Source organism: Ornithodoros turicata, chromosome 4 (genome assembly GCF_037126465.1).
Source record: "Ornithodoros turicata isolate Travis chromosome 4, ASM3712646v1, whole genome shotgun sequence".
NCBI classification, from domain to species: domain Eukaryota; kingdom Metazoa; phylum Arthropoda; class Arachnida; order Ixodida; family Argasidae; genus Ornithodoros; species Ornithodoros turicata.
In genome coordinates, this window is record NC_088204.1 from 68302538 (window position 1) to 68328092 (window position 25555).

At 45.2% G+C, this 25555-nt stretch overlaps 1 protein-coding gene across 2 annotated transcripts in view; it reads left to right on the top strand.

The window, feature by feature from the left end:
* Positions 1–25555, top strand: part of LOC135391776 (rho GTPase-activating protein 44-like) — a 64136-nt gene that overhangs the window by 27431 nt on the left and 11150 nt on the right. For both annotated transcript variants that reach the window (XM_064622209.1, XM_064622210.1), the window contains exons 2-15: positions 11016–11166; positions 11654–11730; positions 11822–11933; positions 12023–12099; positions 12749–12872; positions 13073–13223; positions 14136–14263; positions 14381–14428; positions 14507–14570; positions 15053–15134; positions 17413–17493; positions 17591–17722; positions 17815–17894; positions 22083–22200. In XM_064622209.1, the coding sequence (XP_064478279.1) occupies positions 11016–11166; positions 11654–11730; positions 11822–11933; positions 12023–12099; positions 12749–12872; positions 13073–13223; positions 14136–14263; positions 14381–14428; positions 14507–14570; positions 15053–15134; positions 17413–17493; positions 17591–17722; positions 17815–17894; positions 22083–22200 (1425 nt within the window). The remainder of the gene's footprint in view (positions 1–11015; positions 11167–11653; positions 11731–11821; positions 11934–12022; positions 12100–12748; positions 12873–13072; positions 13224–14135; positions 14264–14380; positions 14429–14506; positions 14571–15052; positions 15135–17412; positions 17494–17590; positions 17723–17814; positions 17895–22082; positions 22201–25555) is intronic.

Sequence of the window (25555 nt, forward strand, 5' to 3'; positions counted from 1 at the left end):
TCTCGCGTTGCGATGTTGCCGCAGATTGACCTTGACTGCAGACTCCTGCGGTTTAGATGCCCGAAACACGCTTGGGATTGTGTAACATCCCGTATCATTTTGTACGTAATGATGCAGTCTATCGTAACCCGATATGTGACCCCCTTAGATTCGAATATATCGATTAACTTTGTTATATTTGTGAGATTCTTTCGTGAATTACGCCGTGTTTTGTCGTGCATATAACGTGCTGAACGTCGGACCACTTTGCATCCCCCCCCCCCCCCCCCCCCCCCGTCTTGTGCACTGAGATTGTGGTGAGAGCCAGCTCCAAGGCGAACACGGACCGAAACGAACTAGAGGCCGGTATGTTCTGCCGAACCGAAAACAGTCGTTTATAGCGCCAGACTTTATCGAACCGTTTGAACCGTTGTTTGAAGTGAACCGAAGCGAATATAATGGTTACCGGTTCGCGTTCACGATTTACATTCCAGGTGCTATGTCTTCGAATCGGCAAGGGTGCTTGTGTCGCCGTCGTGTTCGAAGTACTGTCGTCGCGGTATCAGGGTGGCTGTGTCAAATATGGATATGGTTTTATCGAATAGGGAAATGACTGTTGTTTTATGTAACTTTTACTTTACTTTCAACTACAATTAATTCGGATATATTTTAGGTCAAGTGAACCACCTTATGGTGCCGCACTAGCAACCCGCTGGGACGTTGTCCTCGTTACTTTTAACTATAATGCACTTTTCAATTATGAAAGAAGTTTCTCGCAGTGACAACGTCTGTTCCTTTTTGGGGGTGCCGACGTCGTTGCTAATTTCAGAAAAAGTGTCGGCTCAGCTATATAATGCGGGGAAATGGCCCCGGAAATAAAGGCAGTTCTAGTGGTCACTTTTGTCGTCTCTCCGCCAGAGACACGCTTTCTCCCTTTCCCTTAAATGCGAGGCAAAACGAAAGCTGCTGCTTTTCCAAGCTCACATTTAAGGGCAAGGGGAACGACAAACTGTAGTTACACAACGGCTGATATGGTTCACTAGGTATTGAATGCCTCGTCTTGTCAAGCGCATCACCAGCCTACGCGTAATTACTGAAGCGGCAAGATGTTTCGACGCTGTGTACATCTTAGGACCCTTATAAACACGCAATCATTGAAATGACATCCGGGACTTATTTCGGAGATGTATCGTCTGTCGCTCGCAATCGAACGCCTCCGTCTGCAAATATCTGAATTCTGCTGCTGCTTCGAAGACATACGTCCGCTGTTACGTTTCTGCATGCGTTTCGGCGAATGAGATCATGAAATGGGTTCGGTTGTATCGACCTGCCTTTAGTCGATCTTTCTTCATCGATAAAATTTTGAAAAAAAAAATGAAAAGATGCAAGGAGGTATATAGTAATGTCCGGCTGAAGGATACAGACAGGTTATTTTGGTCGACAGTGGGCGTGTTTCGGGGCAGTGGAGGATTTATTCTTTTCGGGGTTCAAGCAGGAAATTTCTGCCCTCCCTTCGCAACGCCATCTGTATTTTCCCTTTAGCAGTCCTTCGTACATCGTATCGTTGAAGGTCAGTGGAGAAATCGTTTCGAGTCCGACGCGGGACAGTCGCCTTGCGTGACTCACAAAACAGATATATTTCCCCGCACGCTGGCAAACAGTGCTCTCCAGTAAATAGAAAAAGAAAGCTTAGACAATGCATGCTTATCTCTCGCCCGTCTTGTCGTTGCCTTTGAAACGAAACAAAGCTGCCCGTGGAGCGACGCGGGCACCCATTTACTCCGAATAAGGCATCCTCACGCAGCCGCGGCGAGACAGTTATGCAAAAAATGGTGCACGGTACATTGTTCGTTTGTTTTAAACGCAGTATTCTCGGCCGCGCGAGGCCCGTTTCTCACGTTCAAGAATTCGGCGGCGGCGGCAAACGCCGTTACAGGCGATCACCCGAAACAATGCCGTACGGCTAACTGTTCGGAGTTTCGGATGCCTTACGTTTATTGTTATTGATTTTTTTTATTGCGTGCTAGCGCCGCGAAGCAACTGTAGCTATGAGCGGCGTACAGATGTGGACAGATGGGCAGAGGACAGCATGAAGGAGGGGGGGGCATGGGTGTTAGTATGCGTTCTAGGCCGAATTAGGGGGAACTAGTGCCGACATTTGTCTGGAGAGTTCGGAAAACCCAGGGAAAACCTCAGACAGCACAGCCGGCGGTAGGATTCGAACCCACCACCTCCCAGTGTTCATCACGACCTTGGTTACCACCAACGAGCGGACGCCTTCGCCCACTCGGCCATGCCGCTGGCTTATTTTTATTATTATCGAAACCACAGCTGGTGTCTTCAGAACAAAAACAAAAGTACATAGAACAACAACAACGGAACGAAAGTGTAGGAAAGTTAAAACAATTCTTGGCGAGGAGTAGTAATATGTGCTCGCGTGGTTGCTCCCGAATGATCGGTGTTCATCTGTGCCTACTTGTGACGTCACGGGTCCTGGAGCCTAGGGACAGTTGAAACCATTAAAAATAATCTTTCAAAAATAAACGCGTAAGCACCCACTGTAAAAAATATATCTCCCAGAATATACGCTTAAAAATCAACGCACAAAAATAATCGCCGAAATATCCCCGTTTAAATAAAAACGCTAAGGAATCCACCGGTTAAGAATATATCGTTAAAAATAAATCGTTTCAGAATCCCCCCAAATCCACCCTACAGTTGCTAGAGTCATGGGGTATTGCCCAAATCAACGTTAACTGCAAGCAAGGGGCTTAACTAACCTCACAGTTATAAACTTTATAGGTTTTCTTTAAGTTATCCCAAACTAACCGAAACCAAACTAAACCAACCTAACATAACATGATCTAACCCGGCGCAAATTGCAATCAGTCCGCCTCCGTGCTAGATGGTGAGGGGATTTTGAAACAGTTTATTTTTAATTGGGGATTATTAAACGGTGATCTTCAAGCGGGGATAGGAAGCGGTTTATTTTTGGAGATATATTTTTAACCGTGTATTTTTTAAGCGGATTATTCTTGAATGTTTTATTCTTAAACGTTTATTCTTAATGGTGGATTTCAGGGACCCCCGGACAGAAAACCTCAGATCTTTCTAACATATTTTCCTTTCTTTCTCTTTTTGTAGTTGCACACGATTTGGTGTTTGTTTGACCAGAAACCGTCCTATATACACTTGCGCCATTTAGTACCGCCGCCGCCTCTGCATCAGCCAGTGCGCCTATATTCCATCCGGACACGCTGCAACGTTATGACTTCTTCCGCCTTCGCATACGTCAACATTCTACCGCGTTTCCTTTCTCCCTCGAACACATTTGACTAGTTGATGTGATGCAACACATGGTAGAGGTTTTCCTTTCTGAAAGAGCGTCGCTTCCATATCATTGGCCGCACATATATACTCACCGCTGCTCGCGTACACAGTCCACAATCGTTTTTCCGACTCCTCCAGTCGTAATGTATTTTGCCCGGGGGTATGCGACGGCTGCCTCTTAAATTCCTTCTCCGCCGGTGAACGTAAAATCCCTCAACTATAATTTCGGTATATACCCTTAAGGTGGCCTTTTCCTTTCGCGTTTTCTATAATCGAATACGTACGTAGAAAAAAAACAAGAACTTACTGCAAAAAAGAAAAAAAAAACGGAAGTGTTACATATACTCCCAGATTTTGTTTCGCGCCAGTGGAAGACGTTGAAAATACGAGAAAACAGGAGAAATCGAGGGTTGAAAAGAAAAGGCGAAATGGCGCTCTACAAAAATAGAAAATATGTCAAGCGCAGGCGAGCAGCTCTTTTCTGGAAGCGCTCCAAGGTATGAAACAAAGGGAGAAAAGCACTGTACGTAACGCGGGTATAACGGTGCAAAATAGAGTTCTTTGAATTTTAGTTCGTATATTTTTCTTTTTTTTTTTTTCCTTCTGGGCTGTCATCGCCGATATTAGCTTCCGTTTTGGGGGCCAGGAACTGATGCGACATCCGCTCGCGATATCTGTTGCCTCGTCCGGATGTGTCTCAATCTTCTCCTTCAGTATGATCGAAATATTAACTGCAATAAAGAACCGTGATTAATGACAAGTACGGCGCTGAGTGTGTTGAACTTTTCGAACGATATGCCCCGTGCAAAAGGGAGAAAAAGAAACTGAAAATGCATGCAAGGCGGTTCACTTTGAGAATTGATTGGGTGACGAGAACATCATCGAACGCAGTCACTTTAAAAAAGGGATTTTGCCCCGTTTCTGGAAAGTAGTTGTGTTGTTGCTCCATTTTATATGCGTGCTATAAGCGCGGTATGCTAAAGGCACTGTAAAGCAGCAGGCATACAATTTTATACTTATATTATTTGACAGCCTGGGTGCTCAGTATACAAACGCCACAAATTTTGTTCAAATCCACCTCGTAGTTTTTTTTTTTTTTTTTAGAGAATGCAGATTTAATATTACGGGAAACCCTGTGCTTAGACCCCACGCGAACACCGCAGTTCCCGCCATGTATGGCGGCGAACATAAACGTGCCAATAACAATGGGAGCGTACGGCGACATCTGTGGACCGCTACCATCACCACGTCGGCTTGCCGGACGTGGTGCATTTTTGCATAGGTGACTCTCATGGTGATTCTACTGACACTTATGTCACTTACTTCCACGATGTACCACTGTTCATGCATGTTGAGAGAATATATGTCAGGAACTATCTCGTTTGAACAAAGAAAGTTCTTGAAACCGGCTACTCAGCCCATGACAAGGCAGATAGAGGGTTGCGGGACATGTAACACAGTTGCTCGACGAATGGGCGCTTGTTTCCCACCTGTCGCACATAAAATTTGCAGTGTGGGTTTCTTTCGGAATAAGCTTTCAAATGTCGTTGCCAACATGCCTGCTGCTTTACAGTACCTTGAAAGGGTTTAGACATGTTCGTAGGTGTGCTTCATTACATCATGAACGCATTGTATTGCACGCCACAATACCGAGGAAAGCAGAATTATCCTTCTACGAATGGTACTTAGCGAGATACAAGCCCTCGAACGCACTCCCGTGCAAAGCGCAGACGTCACAGACCTCAGAGTTGCGTGCATTCCCATTGGCAGCCGTAGGCACGTGACTCTGCGCTGCCTCACTGGCGGCGGTGAGGTCTGTGATATCAGAGCCGCATGAGTTTCGTTAACGTTTATCTGGTGTAACCTGGGATGACTTGTCGCAACTCCTTTAAAGGAAATGCGACACTGCGTGAACCTGCAGTCCAAGTTTTACAGCAAACAAGCGGGTAATACTAGACGCGTAGAAAATGAGCGCCGTGAATTCCGAAACTCGTCGGACTCTGACGTCACTGCAGGAGTCTCCGCCAATGCGGCAGCGCCGGACAGGTCACGTGCCTCTGACAACCAATGGGAACGGCCGTAACGCTCGCTCCTCGGCAGCCGGAGCTTGACCAGCCAACGCTACCTAGATACAGAGAGCCTGCTTTATGCCTTCGCTCACGCCTTCGCACGTAGACGTATAAAATCAGTGCCTCTCAGTGCCTGCCCATGCGACTGACTGCGGCTTGTCTCCTAGCAACGGCCGTCAAAAGAACTGTCGTGATTGGCGGACCCTTAATTGCCACTAGACGGCGTTGGCTTGACGCGTCTGTCTGTTCGAGACCAGTTCGCGTGGCTGAGTGGTTGGCATACCGGCCATGTCACGTCGATACTGGGAGGTACCCGGGTTGGAATCCCGGTACCGGCTGTGCTGTCTGGGGTTTTTCCCAGGTTTTGCTCAGATGGGGCTGTCAGACATATGTCGGCACAGTTCCCTTAGAAGTCGACCCAGGCCGCACGTTCACCCAGAGCGTTAGTCGTGGCGTTGCCGACCTCTGTGAGGACGGCAACAGCGAGCTCTTTCATTAGCACCGCCACCGAGGGTTTTCGTCTCGCCAAGTACACCACGAAGAAAAATAATTATTTTTTTCTTCAATATTATGGCGCGCGGTGCAATGCGTGGATGACGTAATGAGCCACATATAGCAGAGAGTCACAACCCCCTTTAATGCCAAGTAACGTCTTTGGTGACGCTGTAAGTTCCGGTCTGTCAGGGCCGTGTATTTAAAGGGAGTCTTGCTATTAGGAGGAGCCCAAAAGAGAGGCGCGACCTGTCAATCAAACTTGGGCACATTTCATTGGTTGCCGTCGTTGCCGTTTTCCACGGGCGCCGCCACGACACCAAAATTTCTTCAATATGGAGGATGTTGCTTGGAGCGGCGAAGCGGAAATTTTGTGACAATTTTTTTTTCATAAACTACTCTAATTTTATTCTGTGATTATACATCCTTTGTAACCAGCTGCAAAATCGGCTTCAACTTTCGCTCATTATTTTTTCCGTCATTATTTACGCGAAAATGACATGTTTCGTCGCTACCGTTAGGCTTAGTGAAGACCGCGATCTCAAGAAAGTAGCACGAAAGGCGCAACTGATGCGTAAGATTTTGCATTGTATAATGGAACTTTACATACATCTTTGGGCATTTTTGATTCCTTCTACTTATACGTTACGTGATTAAAAGTTCATACTGGGAGCAGTCTGCTACGAAAAGGCGGTTCTGTCGCTCTCCTGGCCAATCATTTCTGCCGGAAACCATTTCTGCAGTTCTGAGTCTTCCCAACATGCCTTTCTCCATGCAGACGGCGTTGATAACAGTAGGCGCACAATCCGTCGTCTTGGTCTGTCGCTATAGTGGTATCCGTTCCAATCCAAATCAATCTATGGTTTCTCCAAACTGGTGGCGCCCAGTTTTAAGGGTGAGGTACAAGTACTGGATGGCCTGTAATATTAGGTAACTGTATTTCGACCTGTGATTGGCTAGACACCTGAAAAAGTGGGTGGAGCCTCAGGTATGTGCAGGTCCCATTAATGGTCATACTCCCTTTTAATACACGGCACTGCGGTCTGTGAGGTCTGAAAGGCGCTATATTTTACGGATGCCTGTAACGGTGCTGGCACTCGCGTCAGACGGCAGATATGGTTCAGAGAGCACGCTTGCACCGCAACCTGACAGCCCTTCGGAGGGCTATAATGCCGCCACCATTGTCTTATTATAGCGGGCCGTGTCCCAATCGTGTCTCAACAAAGGATGTCCTCTTATCGGTTCGTGTCGGCCCTTGTTCGCTAGCTGATTGGCCGATTTCCTTTTGATCTGCATCGTGCACGTGGCCCTTGGAGCATCTTGCAGATATGAGCTTCCCTCCTCCAGAGCTTTGTCGTGTCCTTTCTTTTGCCTCGCGCCGACATTAGGGAATTATTTTTACTCCTCAAGTCGGGTCGGCAACCTCTTTCATCTATAAGGCGCGATAACTTTCTCTTTTATTATACAGGGGGTCTCAATAATCATGTCAAGAATATTTAATTGAAAAAGTAAAAATATATGCAGCGTATTCATATGGTGTCAACGGCATTTCCTATAGGTTTATGCAGCACGTTGTTTGTGATAGCACATGTCGCGCATTAATTTAGCTATTTTGACTAATTGAACTAGAAAATTAGCCAAGTGAAGCAAGCGGTTTCCTTCGTGGATTCGATGGCCTATGGCCACAATACCCAATCCCAACAAAAACCGGGAAGTGTTTCATCCGGTTTCTACAAAAATTTGGCAGCCGAAAATTCGTCGCTCGCCGATATTTGCCGCTGCGGAACAATTCGCTTGGGATGACGCCGAAATAAATCATTAAAGAATAAAACATTGAAAAATAAAGCATGTAAAAATCCACTTTTCAAAATAATTTCCATGTGTCATGGCCACAATACACTATTGACAATTCGATAGGCTATGGGCCATAGGCTATCGAATTCATGAAGAAAAACGCTACGTTTCACTTGGCTAATTAAACTTTAGCGTAGTTAGCGTGCATTGTACGCTAATTACCACAACGTGTGGCAGAAACCTAGCAGGAATAAATAGCGTTGAGCCCATATTCATACGGTGCATACTTTTATATATATATTTTTTTATATGGTTACTGAAAGACCCCGTATAGATAAGCACGATAATAATAATAATAATTGTTGTGCCATTAAACATCCAATCATTCAGTCAATGCTACTAATAGTAAAGTATTGCAGATAACAGAACGAGACAGGACAAAGACGTGCAGAACGGATTAATTTTGCGGACGATTCTGTTGTCTTCTATCGCTCGTCGCAAGCTTGCTCAATTATTCTACAGTTAAAAATTGCCTCTGGGTCCGTACTTGCGCTTATTTATGAGAAAACTTTTACTTTGCGCAATTTTCTCGTTTGCGCCAGATACCGCGACAACATACAGGAGTCACGCATGATGTATAGCGTTATCGGTTTCAATTGGCCGTCCAATCTATAGCTGCAGTTCGCTTAGCCCTGCATGTCGTAATTGCTACTGATGATGAAGAAAGTGGAACAGATGCTTCCCCGCCTGCTCCATATTTTATTGAGGGACACTAATCAATTCATGTATCTCCCTGATTACTTTTCATTCGTTCGGGCGTTCCGTGGGCTGGGGAGTATTATGCTGCGTAAACTCTTGCGGCCGAACAATACCGGTTTATCTTGATAAACTACTGATACGGCAGTTGTTTTAGCCTATCCTTGCGATATGGGGCACGCCTTTGGTGAAGACATCCACGCGATATTTCGATTTGTGCGGACACGCGAATTGTGGACGTTATCGTTGCCGGGCATTATCTTTACCAGGGAACGGCGGAGGTTTATCGTAACGCTGGGCGTTCGTTCAATCGTTATCCGCATTTGCGCAAGGCGAGATATAAATATATAATCCTGTGGAGGCTATCACGTAGCTAGAGGGGCATGGGGTTTCATGCGCGTCTTGGGCCAACTTCACGAGGAACTGTTCTTCTGGAAAGGCCTCCGGAAAACACGGAGAAACCCGTTAGACAGTACAGCTGGTGGAAGGATTTATACAAACAGCCTCTCATATGCTTTAGCGTGACCATATTTCTTCATAGTGTTTCCTAGGCGGGTTCCGCTTTTCTTGAGCATTCGGCAAAAATCGGGGGCGTATATTGGAACTTTGTTTCTGGAAAAATGCTCCCCGAACTTTGTCAAATGAAAACTCCGAAAAGTCGTAAACCCTACCTACAAAGCATAAGCATGAATAGATGTCATGTGTTTCAATCTGACCTCTGTCTGTCTCTGTGGCGTTTCAGATGATAATTAAGCGTCGAGGCGAAGTGACATTTGTGGTTCGAGCACCTTTCTGTGTTTGCAAATCCGACATCGTTGCGTGTCTGGAGACATAACCAACTATGGGATTCTTTCGAGTTATTGCACCCTTATCGTTTTTTTTTTTTTTATTACGTGTGTGAGTCAGCATGCGGGCGCGCACTGGAGACGAAGAGAGATCACCCAGGGATCTTCCCAGCACCACCCCCAAACACCTTGCAAACGCCTCCCCCAAAATACTTGCGAAAGAGGCCAAAAAGCTTAAAAAAAAAAACAGCAGCATTTCTCCCCCTCCTCCCCCGAGAAGATCTTGTAAAAAGTCACTAATTCGCGCAAAGTTGTTCCACAAGACGAGTACTCCATTAAATAGAGCATTTAGTTTTCTAAAAAAAAGAAACATATATTATTACTATTGTATTTGTGCTGTGTGTTTGGGAACCTCTGGTGCAGTCATGTCCGCCTCCCTGGCACGTTCGAAAAATTTGGTGAGGTCACAAAGTCTTCACACCAGCAGCCAAGGTCGTGCTGAAGACTAGGAGGTGCTGGGTTCGAATCCTACCACCGGCTGTGCTGTCTGAGGTTTTCCCTGGGTTTTCCGAAGGCTTTCTAGGCGAATGTCGGCACAGTTCCCCCTGAAGTCGGCCCAGGACGCATACTAACCCCCCCTGTCCCCCACTCATTCCTGCTGTCCTCTCTCCATCTGTCTACGTCTGTACGCCTCTCATAGCCACAGTTGCTTCGCGGCGCTAGCACAGAAAAGACAAAAAAAAAAGTCTTCACCGTGTTAAATGCGTTGCTGAGATGACCATCTTTATAGATACGATTCAAACGGATTACTACTTCCCTTGCAGCTGTATGGCGTTATCTCATCAGCAAGATAACAGGATGAATCAGACAGTCACGTATCTCCAGTGTTTATATTCTCCGTTTCCTTCTGAAAGCGCGTCGTGTGCAGATTCTTTTACACGTCCTGTGGCTGTGTTGTGGCACGGTTGGGATGCCAGATAGAAATCTTCTCATTAGGAGGCGCGCTGTTAGCGAGGGTTCGATATTGGTTCCATTTCGCGCCCGGTAAAGCCTTTGAGGCATTTAACAAAGCTGTGAGAAACTTCGATCAGGTTGTTGTCTGATAAGACAACTAGCCCTCTACTTGAGCCCTCCTGAAAAATAAAGAAAAAAAATTACTTCGGTGCGGTTGCTCAGCCACGGAAACACGTTTGCAGTGAAGGTCAAGCATGTGATGGTGACCTAAAATGTGTTCTTGTATTACGAGGACGAGTATTCGCGCTTCGAGGAATGTTTGGGTGTGAATAATATGTAAATTTGAGGAAAATGAAGACAAATAAGTTGGATTGGATTGGATATTAAAGAAAAAAAGGGAGATGAATAAGTTCCTTAAATATTTCACATTTAACTGCATGAACCACGTCATTCAAGTTGGGCTCAAGCTGGTCCCACTTGCATCTCCATGGATGCAAAATAGGTGCCGCTTAAGTGATTCATTCAAAATCACAAACACGGGGGTGGGGTATGTTCCAAAAAAATGGGAGTGGGGGGTGGGGATTTTATTACAGTAACATTGTAACAGCTTTATTTGTCGTTGCTGACAGTGTCTAAAGCAGAAATAACAAAGACCCCCTGTAGGGGGTGCACAGGAAAGAAGGGGAGGTGGTCTTTGGGAAAGGGGGAAAGGGGAGGGTCTCTGTTGGTCTTGCAAGGGTTGCACTCCCATGTCACAAAAATATTGCTGTACATTTCAAATTAGAATAGGTACTCTCCACAAACTGTCCCCGAGCATGGATGATTAATTAGAATGTCTCCCGCTTTGCTCTTTCAGGGCAGACAAGAGTGAGGTTCTGACAGAGGACTTGGTCGTGGCCGAGAAGCGAGTGGACGCCATCAAGCAGACGTGCACGTGCGCGCAGAAGAGGATATCCTCCTGCTTGCATAACGTCTCACTCGAAGACGCCAGCAATGAGAAACTTCAGGTATGTGTCGAATACCATTCTTTTACCAGCAACATACTATAGCTACCAGCAGCTCTCAAACAATGAGAAACCCTTGTTGGCAGAAGTGGTTACTGCTGATGCATTTTTGTCTATTTGTGCAAACTTTTCTCAATTTATTCCCAGTGAGCCATTTACTCAGCATCTGGGAATGCGACAAAGCAGGATTCGAAGCTGTAATCCTCTAAATAACATGAATGAGGGAAATAGTAAATGATAAATTAAGTGACGGAAGTGCAATGGCTACCCCCTGTTGAATGGTGTTAACTCAAGCGTCTTTTTGCTGACAGTGGTCATTTGTGCTACAGCATGACATGTAGTCATGAACTTAGTGATGGATGCCTTTTGTGGCAACGTATGAAATGCTTCCTAAATATGGTGATGACTGTAAAGCTATGCAGGATGCTAAATGAAGAACATAAGAACGCACACTTTAATTACAACGGTCCTGTTTAATATCTCTTATCAGAAAAAGGTGCCAGAGTTGGCCATGTTCCACAGCTTACAAGAATGCCATAAAATCCTCGGGAACAGCAATCTTCTTGGGTAAGTAAGCACTGCCATCCAGCACAGTGCCATAATATCGGGCCGGCAACGCACATGATCTAAATAAAAATGTTTTAATGGTCCCTCGCAGGTGTACACTAAGTGAATGTGCCAACCTGCAGGGCAAGTTGGGCCAGGAACTGTTGAACTACGAGAAGGAGACAGATCGGCAGATCTTGCAGCCCATCACCCAGCTTTTAGAAGTACGGTTCCTTCACATTGCAGGCAGCCGTCCCAGGAGGACAGCACAGGTTCAGAATGCTAACACTTAAGTTTCTTTCTTTTCTTGCAGAATGAACTCCCCAACATTTCCAAACTGCGGCGGCAGTTGTCAAAGCTGACACTGGACATGGACTCTGCTAAGAACAGGTGAATATTGCATTTAAGTGGTTCAATTGTTTGTAGTTGTGACAGGGGTACAACAGTGAAATATCACATGCTCCAGCACAGCTGTGCAGCTGATTAGCTCGCATGATAAGTAACATATAATCGCAGTATAGAAATCAGCTAGATATGCTGCATTGTAAGATAGTGTATTGAAAACCTCTCTATCCGCATGCAGCATATTTCCCAAAGGAAACTTGCCAGTGTAGCTTCAAGACCTGCATACACTGTATTTCCCAACCAGAATGTGCTATCGTAGCCTCAACACCGGCATGCAACGTATTTCGTGAATGAAAAGTGCCAGCGTAGTGGGGCGCTATGGAGCTCTTATTAATTTATGTGATAACCATGGCCTTTTGGGGCAACGCATTTTGCACCCTAGCATTATCAACAACAGGGAATAGAATGGTATGCATTCTGTATAGTTTATGGTCTATGAACACTATGTCACAGTACACAGAGGTCCACAAAGTCATGGTGTGCAGAGGTACACCAAACCTAGTGATGATTTTGCACTCCTATAATGCATTTTTTTCTCCCGTGAGAGCAGTTTGCTTCCCATTCGCTCTGTTTGTCGTTTAGAAGTGCATAGCATGCGTAGGTTCTAGTTTGACGTGCGCAAATTTTTTTTCAGGTACCAGCAAGCCCTGAAGCACATGCAACAAGCGGGCAACGCATCAGGAAGCAGCGGAGGGGCAAAGACTGACAACCTGAAAGAAGAGGCAGAGGACACCACAGCTAAGGTGGAGCAGTGTCGGGTAAGGAGGAGAGAACATTGTCAGTTTGGGACATAATCAGTAAAATTTTAGCGCTACAATCTTATCGACAAGTATAGTAAAACAAATGGGAAAACCCACCTTGAAATCTTTGCGGTGAGAGCGTCAATGTTTACTGACTGGGCTAGACAGAGAGGACAGCACACTGCTAGTTTTTTTCACATTGTGTTCTCGCTTTGTAGGACGCCCTGGCATCAGAGATGTTGACGCTTATTAGCCGGGAGCCTGAGTTTGCCCACCTTCTGTGCCAGTGGTACCAGCTGCAGGCAGACTACCACCGCAGGGCACTCGCGGAGTTGGATGCCACCTTGCCTGCCATCTGGAAGCTTATTGGTGGGTTGGGAGGACAGTGTTTCTGTTGGCCTTCGCCATTTGGCAAATGTTTTGTTACGCTGGTAGGCTCGGCAGATGTCAGGTCACAAAACACTTGGTCGTGATTTGAGAAGTTGATGGAGCAGGTATAAGTAGAACCGTATTCTCACAAAAGTCATTTTCAAAGAGTATCTCCAACTTCCACATTTAGAAAGCTCAGAACCAGTGGAAGGAGAGACACATGGTACAAACTTCAAACATAGAATGGATGTCTATACCACCAGCCTGCCAGCTTTCTCACCATTCCTTCTGTTTATTTCAAATTTATTTGCTATAATGTGTGCCCTTGTTTGGTGGGTATGTTTAGTACAGTCATCCAAGAGTATTGCAGGGGTTACTGGCTACATGTGCATGATTTAGTGGTAGAGCCATAAAAAGTTTGGGCACAGACCAGTTCTTGAGACTTCTAAGGGTCATCCTCTGGTTAGTATTATTGAGGAGTCTGAATTTTTAGTAAAAGATTACAAGTGACTCTCTTCAGTGTGTTTAGTCAAAATGTAATCACAGACTGATTTCGAACTCTAAAAAAATCCTGACTTCTTGACCTTTGTAACAATGCAACTGACACCACCCATTCATCCAGAGGCCAGAAAATGTTGGTCGGTGACTTCTGTAAATTCCAATGTTCCTCTGCTATGTGCCTCTGCTTGCTGGGAGGCATGAGCTCTGACAACTTACTTGGGCTCCAGCATGAATGCGTACGAGAAGCCATGCTGTTCATTTCAAAACTAATCCTAAATGTTAGCTGTGGAAAAAAGAGATTCCTTTGCCAAAGTGTTCTTCAAAATGTCTGCAACTGTACAGCATGCACTTGTTCACGTGCCACTCTCTTGACTGGTGACTGAGCTCTGAAGCAAAGTTGTCTTATTGCAGGCGATTCCCCTCAGAAGCCAGTGTTTGGGTACCCGCTGGAGGAGCATTTGCGAGTGACAGATCGAAAGATCGCTCTGGTCATCGAAAAGTGCGCCTGCTGCCTTCTTACATACGGCATGGACGAGGAGGTAATTATGCATGCTTGGACAGACAGCATGCAAGTCTGACTTTGTGCGAAGACAGGCCTGGGTGCGCGCGGTCTTCTGATGACATTCCACGTATGTTTTTTTCTTTTTTTGTCACAGGGTCTATTCAGGATCACTGGTAGTGCATCAAAAATCAAGAAGCTTAAGGTGAGGTTTGATTTCTTTCATTCCCCATTGTTATCCTTTCTCGTGAGCCTCTGAACTTGACACTGTTCTTTGCTGTAGAGTGCCTTCAATGCTGGGGTCGTGGACATGACAGAATCTGAGCGCGACCCACATACCGTTGCAAGTACGTAGTGTTGTTACCAGAGATTTTGCGATGTAAGCTGTGCAAGAATTGTGCTCAATCAACAAAGAAAAACTTCTAGATCACTTCCGTTACATTTTTATGGAAATAATGTTGAACGGTTCAGATGGTGTGCGTCGTTTGTGTGTGCATGTTAGCAAGCTTTTGTGTATGGAACTTAGATCTTTGCCTGACTTGTACAGGAAGTGTGCCGCAGAGCACAAGATTTTGCAGCCTGTTTGTGTCCCCTGCTTTATCCGTATATGCGGGAAACATACGGGAGTACGGGACAGCGTACCCGTTTCACATGTACGGATGAAGTGTGCAGATAACCGAAAACATCGAGGTTAAAGGAATGTTTTACTGTACATAGTCTCGCCCCACAAGCCATGGCCAGCATGGCATGGCTTTCTTTAGGGCCAGAGAGTCTGGACATGCTGTGGAAATACCCTGTGCATAAACATATTACATGTTTTGCATGACAGGCACACTAAAATTGTACCTGCGGGAGCTGCCAGAACCCCTGATGACATTCTCGCTGTATGAAGAATGGATGAAAGCGACAAGGTACGTCAGTGCTTCCTCCGGTGCACAGCTTCAGCCGTATTCTAGTGTCGGCAACAATCCTGACTCTACAGTTGCCGCTATAGTTGCCGGAATACAGTTCAGTGCAATCCCATTACTTCGAACTTGAAGGGGTCCGAAGATTTGTTCGAATTAAGCGGAGTTAGAACTAGTGGGAGCTGCTCTGAATGAGGGCTTGATGCGCAGCATGCTAGCTGCATCAGAGGCGCGTCGTGGCTTACTAGGCCAGGCGCATCCAATCCAGGCGCATAATCCAAAATGGTGGTTTCGAAGCTCCGCCGTAGTGCCGAAAATGGTCATATTGATACTTGTCCGCAAGCGTTTTAGTCCTGAAAATCATGCCTTCAGACTTAGATCTGGTAACGGTACTAAAAATTTATTGATTGTATGGTGAAGGGCCCAGTTTCCCGGGGAATCCAAACTATTGAACGAGTCTGAATAAATAGTGTCCGAAAAATCAATCTGCTTCTGTATACGCACATTGCAGTAAACAGGGCTACTTGAAGTAGTTACGTTGTACTGCTTATTCGATTCAATATTCAAAGTCAATTCAATTTGCAATATTCATATTTGATTCGAACTGTATGTTTTTACTATTCGCACAGCCCTACTTATGAATAATTACATAAGTAAACTCGAAATTAGTAAAGGTGTTCCTGACACGCCAGCAGCGCACCAGCCGACATTTGGCCGGCGCATAGTGGAGAGTTTGGTGCAGCCGGGCAATCACGGGCAATAAACCATTGTGCACGTTCGTACGTTTGAGTTACCAGGCGTTTTCCCCCATTGAAATACACGGGCCTGTGCTGGGACCCAAACATCAGTTCGAATTAAGAGATTTCCAATTAGTAATGGGATTACAGTCGCCGTCCGATTTTTCGGACTCGGCGGGGATCGCGCAAGTCTCCGCAAGGGTCCGAATAATGGAGCAGTCCGAAAAAACGAATTTTGCTTCAAAATAAACTTTACTAAGCCCTAGTAGGCTGGAAAAATTTGTCGATGCTTTCCTAACGCGCTTCCAGCTCTGCCTGATAACATCAGCTTCTATTTCCCGCAAGCGACATTTCGTCACTGTAAGTACACTGACAGAGGCACCGCCGTCATCAAGTCTGCAAGTCGGCTTCACCTAACGCATGCGTGCTTTAGGGTACATTTATGCTGCAGCATCGCTGCTCGCTGCTCGCTGCAGCTTCAAGCACATCGCTGCTCGCATAACCGCTAGGGTGCGTTTACCCTGCAGATTGCTCAAGATGCTGCTCGCTTTCGCGATATCAGTCGCCTAGCAGCGTTCACTGTGGAAGGATGGAAACGAGGAAAAGTGGGAAGGAGGAAACCGACTTCATCACAACCAATCGCAGGTCGGATTTCAAGACGCCAGTCATCAATGATACCAGGAAGACAAACATGTTTACATCCCTAGGTGCAGCGAGCAGAGCGGCAAGCAGCGGCGAGGATAAGCGAGCAGCCAGGCTGCAGGGTAAATGCACCAACAGAAAGCTCTGTGTTTGACCTGTCATCGCCAGAAGTCAGGTAGTCCCCTGGCATGTTCAAACATGTTTGGCAGCATTGTTGTGGCGATGATCATGGCGTGCATCTTTGGCAAGCAGCGATGCTGCAGCATGAACGCGCCCACAGAGATACATGTGTTTGTTTCGTCATCGCCAAACAGCGATGTGCCATGTGCCAGCAGCGATGCTGCAGCATAAATGTACCCTTAGGTGAAGCTCGCTTTACAGCGCTGTCGCGCGACTCGCGGGCGGACAGCACGTGCTGGGCCGTTGGCCAAAAACGAAGACGCAAAAGCGCTACGACAGACCTCTTCTACTCAGAGGAATGGAAAATCAACAATCATCACTGCCTTTTTTTTTTTTTCTTCAATATTCTAGTTGGTTGATTTCTTTTGATACGAATTTCAGATGATACCAATGTTTTCCGTCACCCCATGAGAGAAATTCGTGGGTTGGGCAAACAGAGTCCGAAATATCGAGCGACGGAGCTGCATGACGTGCGAAATTTTGGACGTTCTTATACATCATCTCTATGGGACCAGCTGCCGTTCCGCGAACGAGTCCGAATAATCGAGCATGTCCGAAAAATCGGGGTCCGAAAAATCGGTCGGCGACTGTACACTGTATTACATGCCCACGTAGATTCTCCTCCTCATCAACTTCAACAGTCCTTCCCCTGCATCAGTATTACAAGTTCCCCTGAATTCTGATAGGAAGGTTGGCATGAATGATGACGTACATTGGCATTACAGCGTGGCGGACCCAAATGCGAGGCTGCAGGCCCTGTGGCAAGTGGTGAAAAGCCTGCCAGAACCCAACCACGACAACCTGAGGTCAGCAAAAACGCTTCTGAGCTGATGCTCGAGTCCACGTGCTCGAGTTCATTACCAAGTGACGATGTTTCAGAGTCTGCCGTTTTGTACCCTTCAGGTACGTCGTGAAGTTCCTGGCCAAGCTGGCAACCAACAGCGAGCGCAACAAGATGACGTCGCAGAACATTGCCATCGTCATCGCCCCCAACCTTGTGTGGGCCCGTGAGGAAAACCAGTCACTCCTCATGGGGTCAGTGGTCACTCTAGTTACCAACCTCTATTTGCGGTTGTCTCGTCGATTTGCCTGACGGAACATGTTTCCCCCGTTTTACGTATGTGCAGGGTGAACATGGGAATAGCCAACATCCACAGCTCCATAGTCGATACCTTGGTGAACTACGCCGACTGGTTCTTTCCAGGGGGTAGGTACGTCCAATGTTGTCCCAAACACTGACAGTGATTGTCATTAGCTTACGTAGAGAATTTCACGTGGTTCTAGATACGTTACCATATTTACTCGCGTATAGACCATACATTTTTTCCACAAAACATAGCGCCACTTAGGGGTGCATGCAATACCCAGGAAAAAATTGAGACACCACACTTGAGGGGTACAAACCCGACCTTTGTGCAGTTCAGTTCAGTTCAGTTTTTTTTCAGTAGTTTTGCACCATAATGCTCTTGGCACCTGCGGGTTGCACAGTTCGATTCGCTGGCATATCATAGCTGAGAGGCGTCTGATCGCCGTTCCAGATTTACGAAAGAATTACATCTTTTCCTCTTTTTTTTTTTGTGCGCCAGTTTATCATAAATCGGCGAAAGTTTAGAGGCTGGCACAGGTAGGTTTGGCTTTGAAGTGTTAGGTCATGACTGAGGCCTCGGGTTTTTCCGCGATTCCGCGAAGTATCACAGATCGAATATATTCGCAAAGTATCGCGTATCAAATACCCAATATGCAAATTTCCGAATATCCAACTATTCGCTGAATACGAACAACACCTTACCCAAAGCGGGCTTCACCAGAAACTTCCCTGCATGGGGTGAAGCCTGCTTTACAAAACTGCCCATGCTGCAGGAATAGAACAGACAGATTGTAGTTCAGCTTAAGATAACGTTAGCCCAACTTTATGGCTCATACTTCGCCTGAGGAAGGGGCGGCGTCCCTCCCGTGTGCAGCTTAGCGGTGGCAGTGGGGAACTTTGGTTCGATGTCTGGGAGTTTGCCTTCAAAGACCCTTAAATAATGCCTACAGCCGAGAAACAAAAAGGGGTGCCCTGTAACTTCCACAGGGCATGTATTGTAAGCTCCTTCCTGTAATCTTCCTATAAGGTTCCCGTAAACCCCATAGATGTTGGAAGACCTTTCAGCAGGTATAAAATGATTGCAGGTGACAGACCTTTGTCTTTGTCAGAAGAGAACGCAAGGTATCATGTTTGTCATGCTGAGCTGCAACAGTGCTTTCAATCCGTAATTTTATAAAATAGTTCTGTTTCCACATTGTCCAAGAAAATAAAGTGATTCCCACTTCAAGCAGCCATTCACTGCTTGCCGTGGAAAATCTCGGAATTTAGGGGTCGGTGCCGGAACTGGTGGAATTGGTCGGTGCCGGTGAACGGAATTTTGAATTTGCCGCAGCGGGAAACCAGGGGCCTGGGCCATGACGACGCTATGTTCTACATGCGAGTAAATACTGTAATATGTTGGGAACTGCTTGTTCAATACTGTGCAGATTCCATTGAAGCAATACTATTACTTAAGACCTATATTAGCTGTTTTTAGGTTGTTTACTACTTCCAAGCAAATAAGCAGTCTTCATTTTGGAACAAGGAATGACCTAAGAAATGAGCTTGAATGTGGTTCTGAAATAGAGTTGTCAGTTAATTTGTTTGTTTGTTGATTTAACCCTTTGCCGATTATAGCATGTGTGTGTGTGCTTAGAGCAGCAATCACGTGAATAAGCGTGTTGTGTTGAATACTTTGATGTGTTTGGTGCCTCTGTCTGAATTCTTACACTCTGAATCATCAGGGAATACTGTCTGGACAGATTTTATGGAAATTATAAAAAAAAAAGGGGACTTTTTGATTTTTCAGACCTCGCCACTCATTGTCACCATCCAATTTTCCATAATGTTCTCATGAGATCAAAGATAGTTTCATTTCCACATCCAATACTTCAGACCACGTCTATGAGGAACAGTTATTTTCTCTTTTAACACTTTTCAGCTAGAACTTGTCTGAAATTTTTTACCATGCTTCTTCAGACAACTGTGTGAGCCCTACAACCGGCACATTTGAGGTCCCGATATCTTGAGCACATCTTGAACAGCAGAAGTTTGCCATTGGCATTTTATCTCTGTTGTTCGTTGTGGCACTGATATACTTTGACAGTTCAAGCCCCTTGGCTATCTCGAATAACTGCTCTTCATAACGTGAGTTCTTACCCTTGACTAAAATTTGGGACTACTCGATAATTTGAATGGATTTCGTGGCTCCTAAACGTAAAAAAAAACCTGTCTGCGACTGTACTCATTGTAGAAGCGGTTAATTTTGCGGTCTTAATAATTCGCAAATTTGTGTGGAAGCGTGTTTCGAGAATATTTCGCGGGACCTTAATTTCGCAAATTTGTGTGGAAGCGGACTGAAGCGGAGATCACGGGACAAGGGAGATCTGGGATTCATGACAACGCTGGTAGTGTCGTAAAGCCTCTACATGTCGGTTATAGTGGCTGACAGTGAACTCCAATCCCTTGACAATGGCATGCGTGCTGGTCTTATGAACGCAGGTATCTGGAATGCAAAGTGATACAGTATGCGAAAAAAACTACCGACGTTGAAGTTGCGTTTGAATTATAGCAGTGTGAACAAATTTGTGAGAATAAAGAGCGTCAAGTAAGTGGATTTGTCTTTGTGGAGCTCATTATCGTGGCGAATCCCAGTGCCCATACTTTTTCGCCCCCGCTACCTATATTTCGCGGAACCTAAATTTCGCGAGAAAATGATTGATCGCAAAATTCTCAAATATTTCTACTTTTACAGTACCGGAATGTGTTATTTTGAAGACTTCCAAGACTTAACGGTTTTAAAGCTCCTCAAGTTTACAAGGGGCGCTATGGTGACCCCCCCACCCTCCTCCACCCCGATTTTTTTCCTTTTTTTTGTGCTGAGGAGTGTTCTGCAACGAATAAAATGAGCTCCTGCAAAAGAATGATGATCGCAGGTGACCTACAGAGCTTGGGGCCTTTTCTGCGTCACACGAGGACCATGTCGGCTGTCAGCGACTGCTTTCTCCGACGGTTTTTGTAAACTCGATTGTGCAGCTAAAATACGACGCAGAGCAGAAATAATTTGCGTTGTGATTCCTGGTGGACAGCTCACCAGATGGGGCAGGGTTTTGAGCCACGTTAAATGTCACTTCGTTGCTCCTTTAGAGGGGCACTAAAATGTGAAAACAACTTGCTCTCAAATGAGAGTCCGTGCTTCAATTAGTCCAGTTCGAACAAAATTAGTTCACACAATGCTACCGTTTAAGAAGAGAAACGCAGTGAAAACGGAGTCTTCTTTGGGGGCAAGGAATGGGATCCCCAGGAGGCAAAGATTGGCGGCATCCAATGAGACAGCAGGAGAAGCGCGCGCATACCTATCGTGGGCGTGTGGATTTGGAACGGGTCCGAAGGTAGTGTTCCGTATACAGGCGGTACGATTAGGGTTGCCACCTTTCGTAGTGAAAAATACCGGCTGAGGGAGAGGAGGTGGAATAGAGGGAAAGGAGGAAATGCTCGCGGGAAAGGGAAGTGGGTGAGGGGTGGAAGAGCACACACAGAAAACCAGAGAGAGAGCTGAAGACAATAGGAGGAAACGTGTTCCTGAGTGTAATAATAACAATAATAACAGTAATAATAATAATAATAATAATAATGAGTAACTAAGGAAACAACTGGTGACTGCGCGGAGTTGGGTCTGTGGTCCAGATTTATTCAAGCTGTAGTGGAATGTTGAAGGGAAAAGCCCGGAAAAGCCCGCCCTATGAAAGGTTTTGAGCTGCAAATACCGGCAAAAGGCTGCCGGTATCACCCTATTACCGGCAACCGGCAGAGCGAACACATAACCGGCCGTGCCGGTATAATACCGGCCTGGTGGCAACCCTAGGTATGATGCGCACTGCTACATTTTTCAATACCGACTCACTGAATTGTAGTCCAGAACAGTTCTCGCGAATGTTTAACTGACAACATTTATCTTCACGTCCTTCAGACAGAGACGCCAGTCCGCTTTGCAACGTGCATTATGTTTTTCACCGGGACTGCTCCATGGTGACGCATGTGTGCACGTGCAGCGTGGACTAAAAACACCGATGCACGAGCTGAAACGACGTTCACTGCTTAGCGTCGAAGCAAGAAAGAGTCCGGTATAATATTGATTGTAGCTTCGTAACGGAATCTAGGTTTTGAATTATGATAACAAGTGCAAACTTAACATTGCATGTAACGTAATTTGAAGTGAACTTGTTTTTGCATTTTAGTGCGCCCTTAAAGGTTGCACCGGAAAAGGGGTAAAGCATGAAAGCGACATACCATAATACGACACAATGTGGTTTCATCCGATACTTACAGATGAGGAGTTTGTCAGCAGTCCACCATCAAGTGCTAGAGGGTTCGGAGACCCTGGGGCGTCGAGCTCGGATCACAGCTTCGAGACCACAAACGGTGACATGGACGACTCCTTCACAGGGTGAGTAATACATTGCAGTTTAGAAAAAAATGTCTGCACTGAGAGGCATACGTGCCCAAGGGAACTGGCCGACAACTAATGAACGCCAGCATCATTGACACACCAGGATGATGAGGCCATGTGGAGTACTGAATAATGCCTTTCACATGGTTGTTGCTGCTCTATTGCACTGCTGGTGCATACATATGTAGAGCCCGAAGTTTTAGGGTTTAACCAGCTTCTTCCCCGAATTTGCACCCCGAATTGAAGGTTGCCTCTTTAGGGTGAAACCCGATTTTTACCCTTCGAATCGCCCTCGCTGAGATGCCTGTAGGAATACATACTAATTTGTTCGGCAGAAAATGCATTGACATCACCAACCCACTACAGTTAGTTTGAGTAACTGAGCCCGATTTCTCCCCGAATTTAGCATAGTGGAAGTTTTTCCATCCGAATTCGCGTTAATTGCGAGAACATGTTTTTTTTACCTGATTTTTACTCTCCGAATTTAGAAAAAAATATTTCCCGAAAACTTCAGGCTCTATTGACACACCTAAGTAGGATGAGGCCATGTGGAGTACTGGTAAATGGGCTAAACGCCTTTCACATGTTTGTTGTTGCTCTATTGCATTACTGGCGCAAACGGTGAAACCCAATGACGTTTGAATCATGAGATATAGCTGTGATGTAATATGAAAGACCAGTGAAAATAGGTTGTAGAAGATTTACATGGTCATCTTTTCTGCTTTCTTCAACAACTTATTACTATGTCAAGAACATGTGGATCTCATGATTTATAATTGAAGAACTCTGCATGTTGTCTTTGTAATATGCAATGCACAAACAGTATGTGCAAAGCAAAAGTAGATGAGATAAAAAATCAGTTGTAAGGTACTGTTTGACTGTCCTGGATACTTAAAGGGACGGTCTCGTACAGATCGGGCGATTCCGAAACTTAGCTGAAATTATATTCAAGAGTGCTACAGAAATACAGTCGCGAAGTTTCAACCAGAACAACGAAGTGGTTTTCGAGAAATTTGAAGGAATATGCCGTGACAGCAGACGACGGAAGTCGCAGCTGGATTCAACTCCCTCTCATGCAACGTCAAATGTGACGTGGTTATGGTATTTATGGTGGCAGCTCGCCCATTGGGCGACCGAAGCGCAATGCACAATACAGTCGGAGGTGTATGTGCTTTGCGCTTGAAAGTTGTCACGCGCGACGTCGTAATGTCTGATAGCAAATTTAGCGATAGTGACGGCTCCCTGTCACTAAGCGGTGAAGATGAGCTCATCGGCGCCGATCGATTGAAGAACCGGGGACGTCGATGAACCTTTAGCTACTGACCCTTTGCAACATCAAAGTGGTTAGCCAGTGAAAGTAGTGGATGATCGGGAATCGATTGACGCAGGTAAGACTCATCCACAAAAGCGCACTTTTTTGCGTATATATGTTCCGCTTGATCGTGACACCATTCTAAATTGTACAAACATTGCAGGTGTGTGTGTAGACACTGCTCGCCAATACCAGCATGTGCCGGAACCTGTTTCGATCAGTCACGTACACATGGTGTTGTATTCTCCTGAAAGGTGTTGTAAGGTTTGTTTTTGTTGCGCAGCTTTTTATTTGCATATAAAAATGTGTGTTTCATGGTACGTTCTGCAAAATTTCAGGTTTGGTCATGTATGTATCAGAACTTGGATAGACTGCTGAAGAAAGCTGCTCTCTCTATCCATTCCCGCAAGCGGCAGGAGGTTGTCAACGTGATAAGTGAAGGCTTTCCATTCATGTCATTACACCTGGAGCAAATGACAAAATCAAGGATAAGCTGATCTACTTCAACGTCTTCAATTACCCCTGGCCTATGAAAAAAAAAGCCCTTTTCAGGACCATCCAACATATCTGCATCAAAGACCATGCTTCTGCATCGAATAAGCTCTTATCATCATGGATGATTATAGTATTTTATATCAAAAATACCTAGACGTGCATTACGAATGTGCAAGATGGATCAGCCGTATTTTTGCTAATGTTATGGCGGTGTGTTCATGAGCCCACGGCTCAGATTTTGATTGTGTCAGGGGTTGCACACTAAGATGTCTAGCACGTTGAATATAAAAGATTTGAAAATGTTTAAAAACTTTCAAAAATATCAAAAATACCTGGATGTCCATCACAAATTTGTAAGATGGAACAGCGGTTTGCAACAATGTCGTCTGGCTTATTGTTGCTCATGTTACACCGGTGTGTTCGTGAGCCCATACTGGTTCAGATTTTGATTGTGTCAGGGTTGCACACTAAGATGTCCAGCACGTTGAATATAAAAGATTTGGAAATGTTTAAAAACTTTCAAAAATATCAAAAATATTTGGACATACATGACAAATTTGTAAGATGGAACAGCGGTTTGCAACATGTTTACATGTCGTCTGGCTTATTGTTGCTCATGTTACACCGGTGTGTTCGTGAGCCCATACTGGCTCAGATTTTGATTGTGTCAGGGGTTGCACACTAAGATGCCCAGCACGTTGAATATGAAAGATGTGTAAATGTTTAAAAAATATGAAAAATACCTAGACGTGCATGACAAATTTGTAACATGGAACAGCGGTTTGCAACTTGTCGACATGTCGTCAGTCTTATTTTTGCTAATGTTACACCGGTGTGTTCATGAGCCCATACTGGCTCACATTTTGATTCGATATCAGGGGTTGCACACTAAGATGTCCAGCACGTTGAATATAAAAGATTTGGAAATGTTTCAAAACTTTCAAAAATATCAAAAATACCTAGATGTCCATCACAAATTTGTAAGATGGAACAGCGGTTTGCAACATGTTTACATGTCGTCTGGCTTATTGTTGCTCATGTTACACTGGTGTGTTCGTGAGCCCATACTGGCTCAGATTTTGATTGTGTCAGGGGTTGCACACTAAGATGTCCAGCACGTTGAATATAAATGATTTGGAAATGTTTAAAAACTTTCAAAAATATCAAAAATACCTGGACGTACATGACAAATTTGTAAGATGGAATAGCGGTTTGCAAGATGTTTACATGTCGTCTGGCTTATTGTTGCTCATGTTACACCGGTGTGTTCGTGAGCCCATACTGGCTCAGATTTTGATTGTGTCAGGGGTTGCACACTAAGATGTCCAGCACGTTGAATATAAAAGATTTGGAAATATTTAAAAACTTTCAAAAATATCAAAAATACCTGGACGTACAGGACAAATTTGTAAGATGGAACAGCGGTTTGCAACATGTTTACATGTCGTTTCACTTATTGTTGCTCATGTTACACCGGTGTGTTCGTGAGCCCATACTGGCTCAGATTTTGATTGTGTCAGGGGTTGCACACTAAGATGCCCAGCA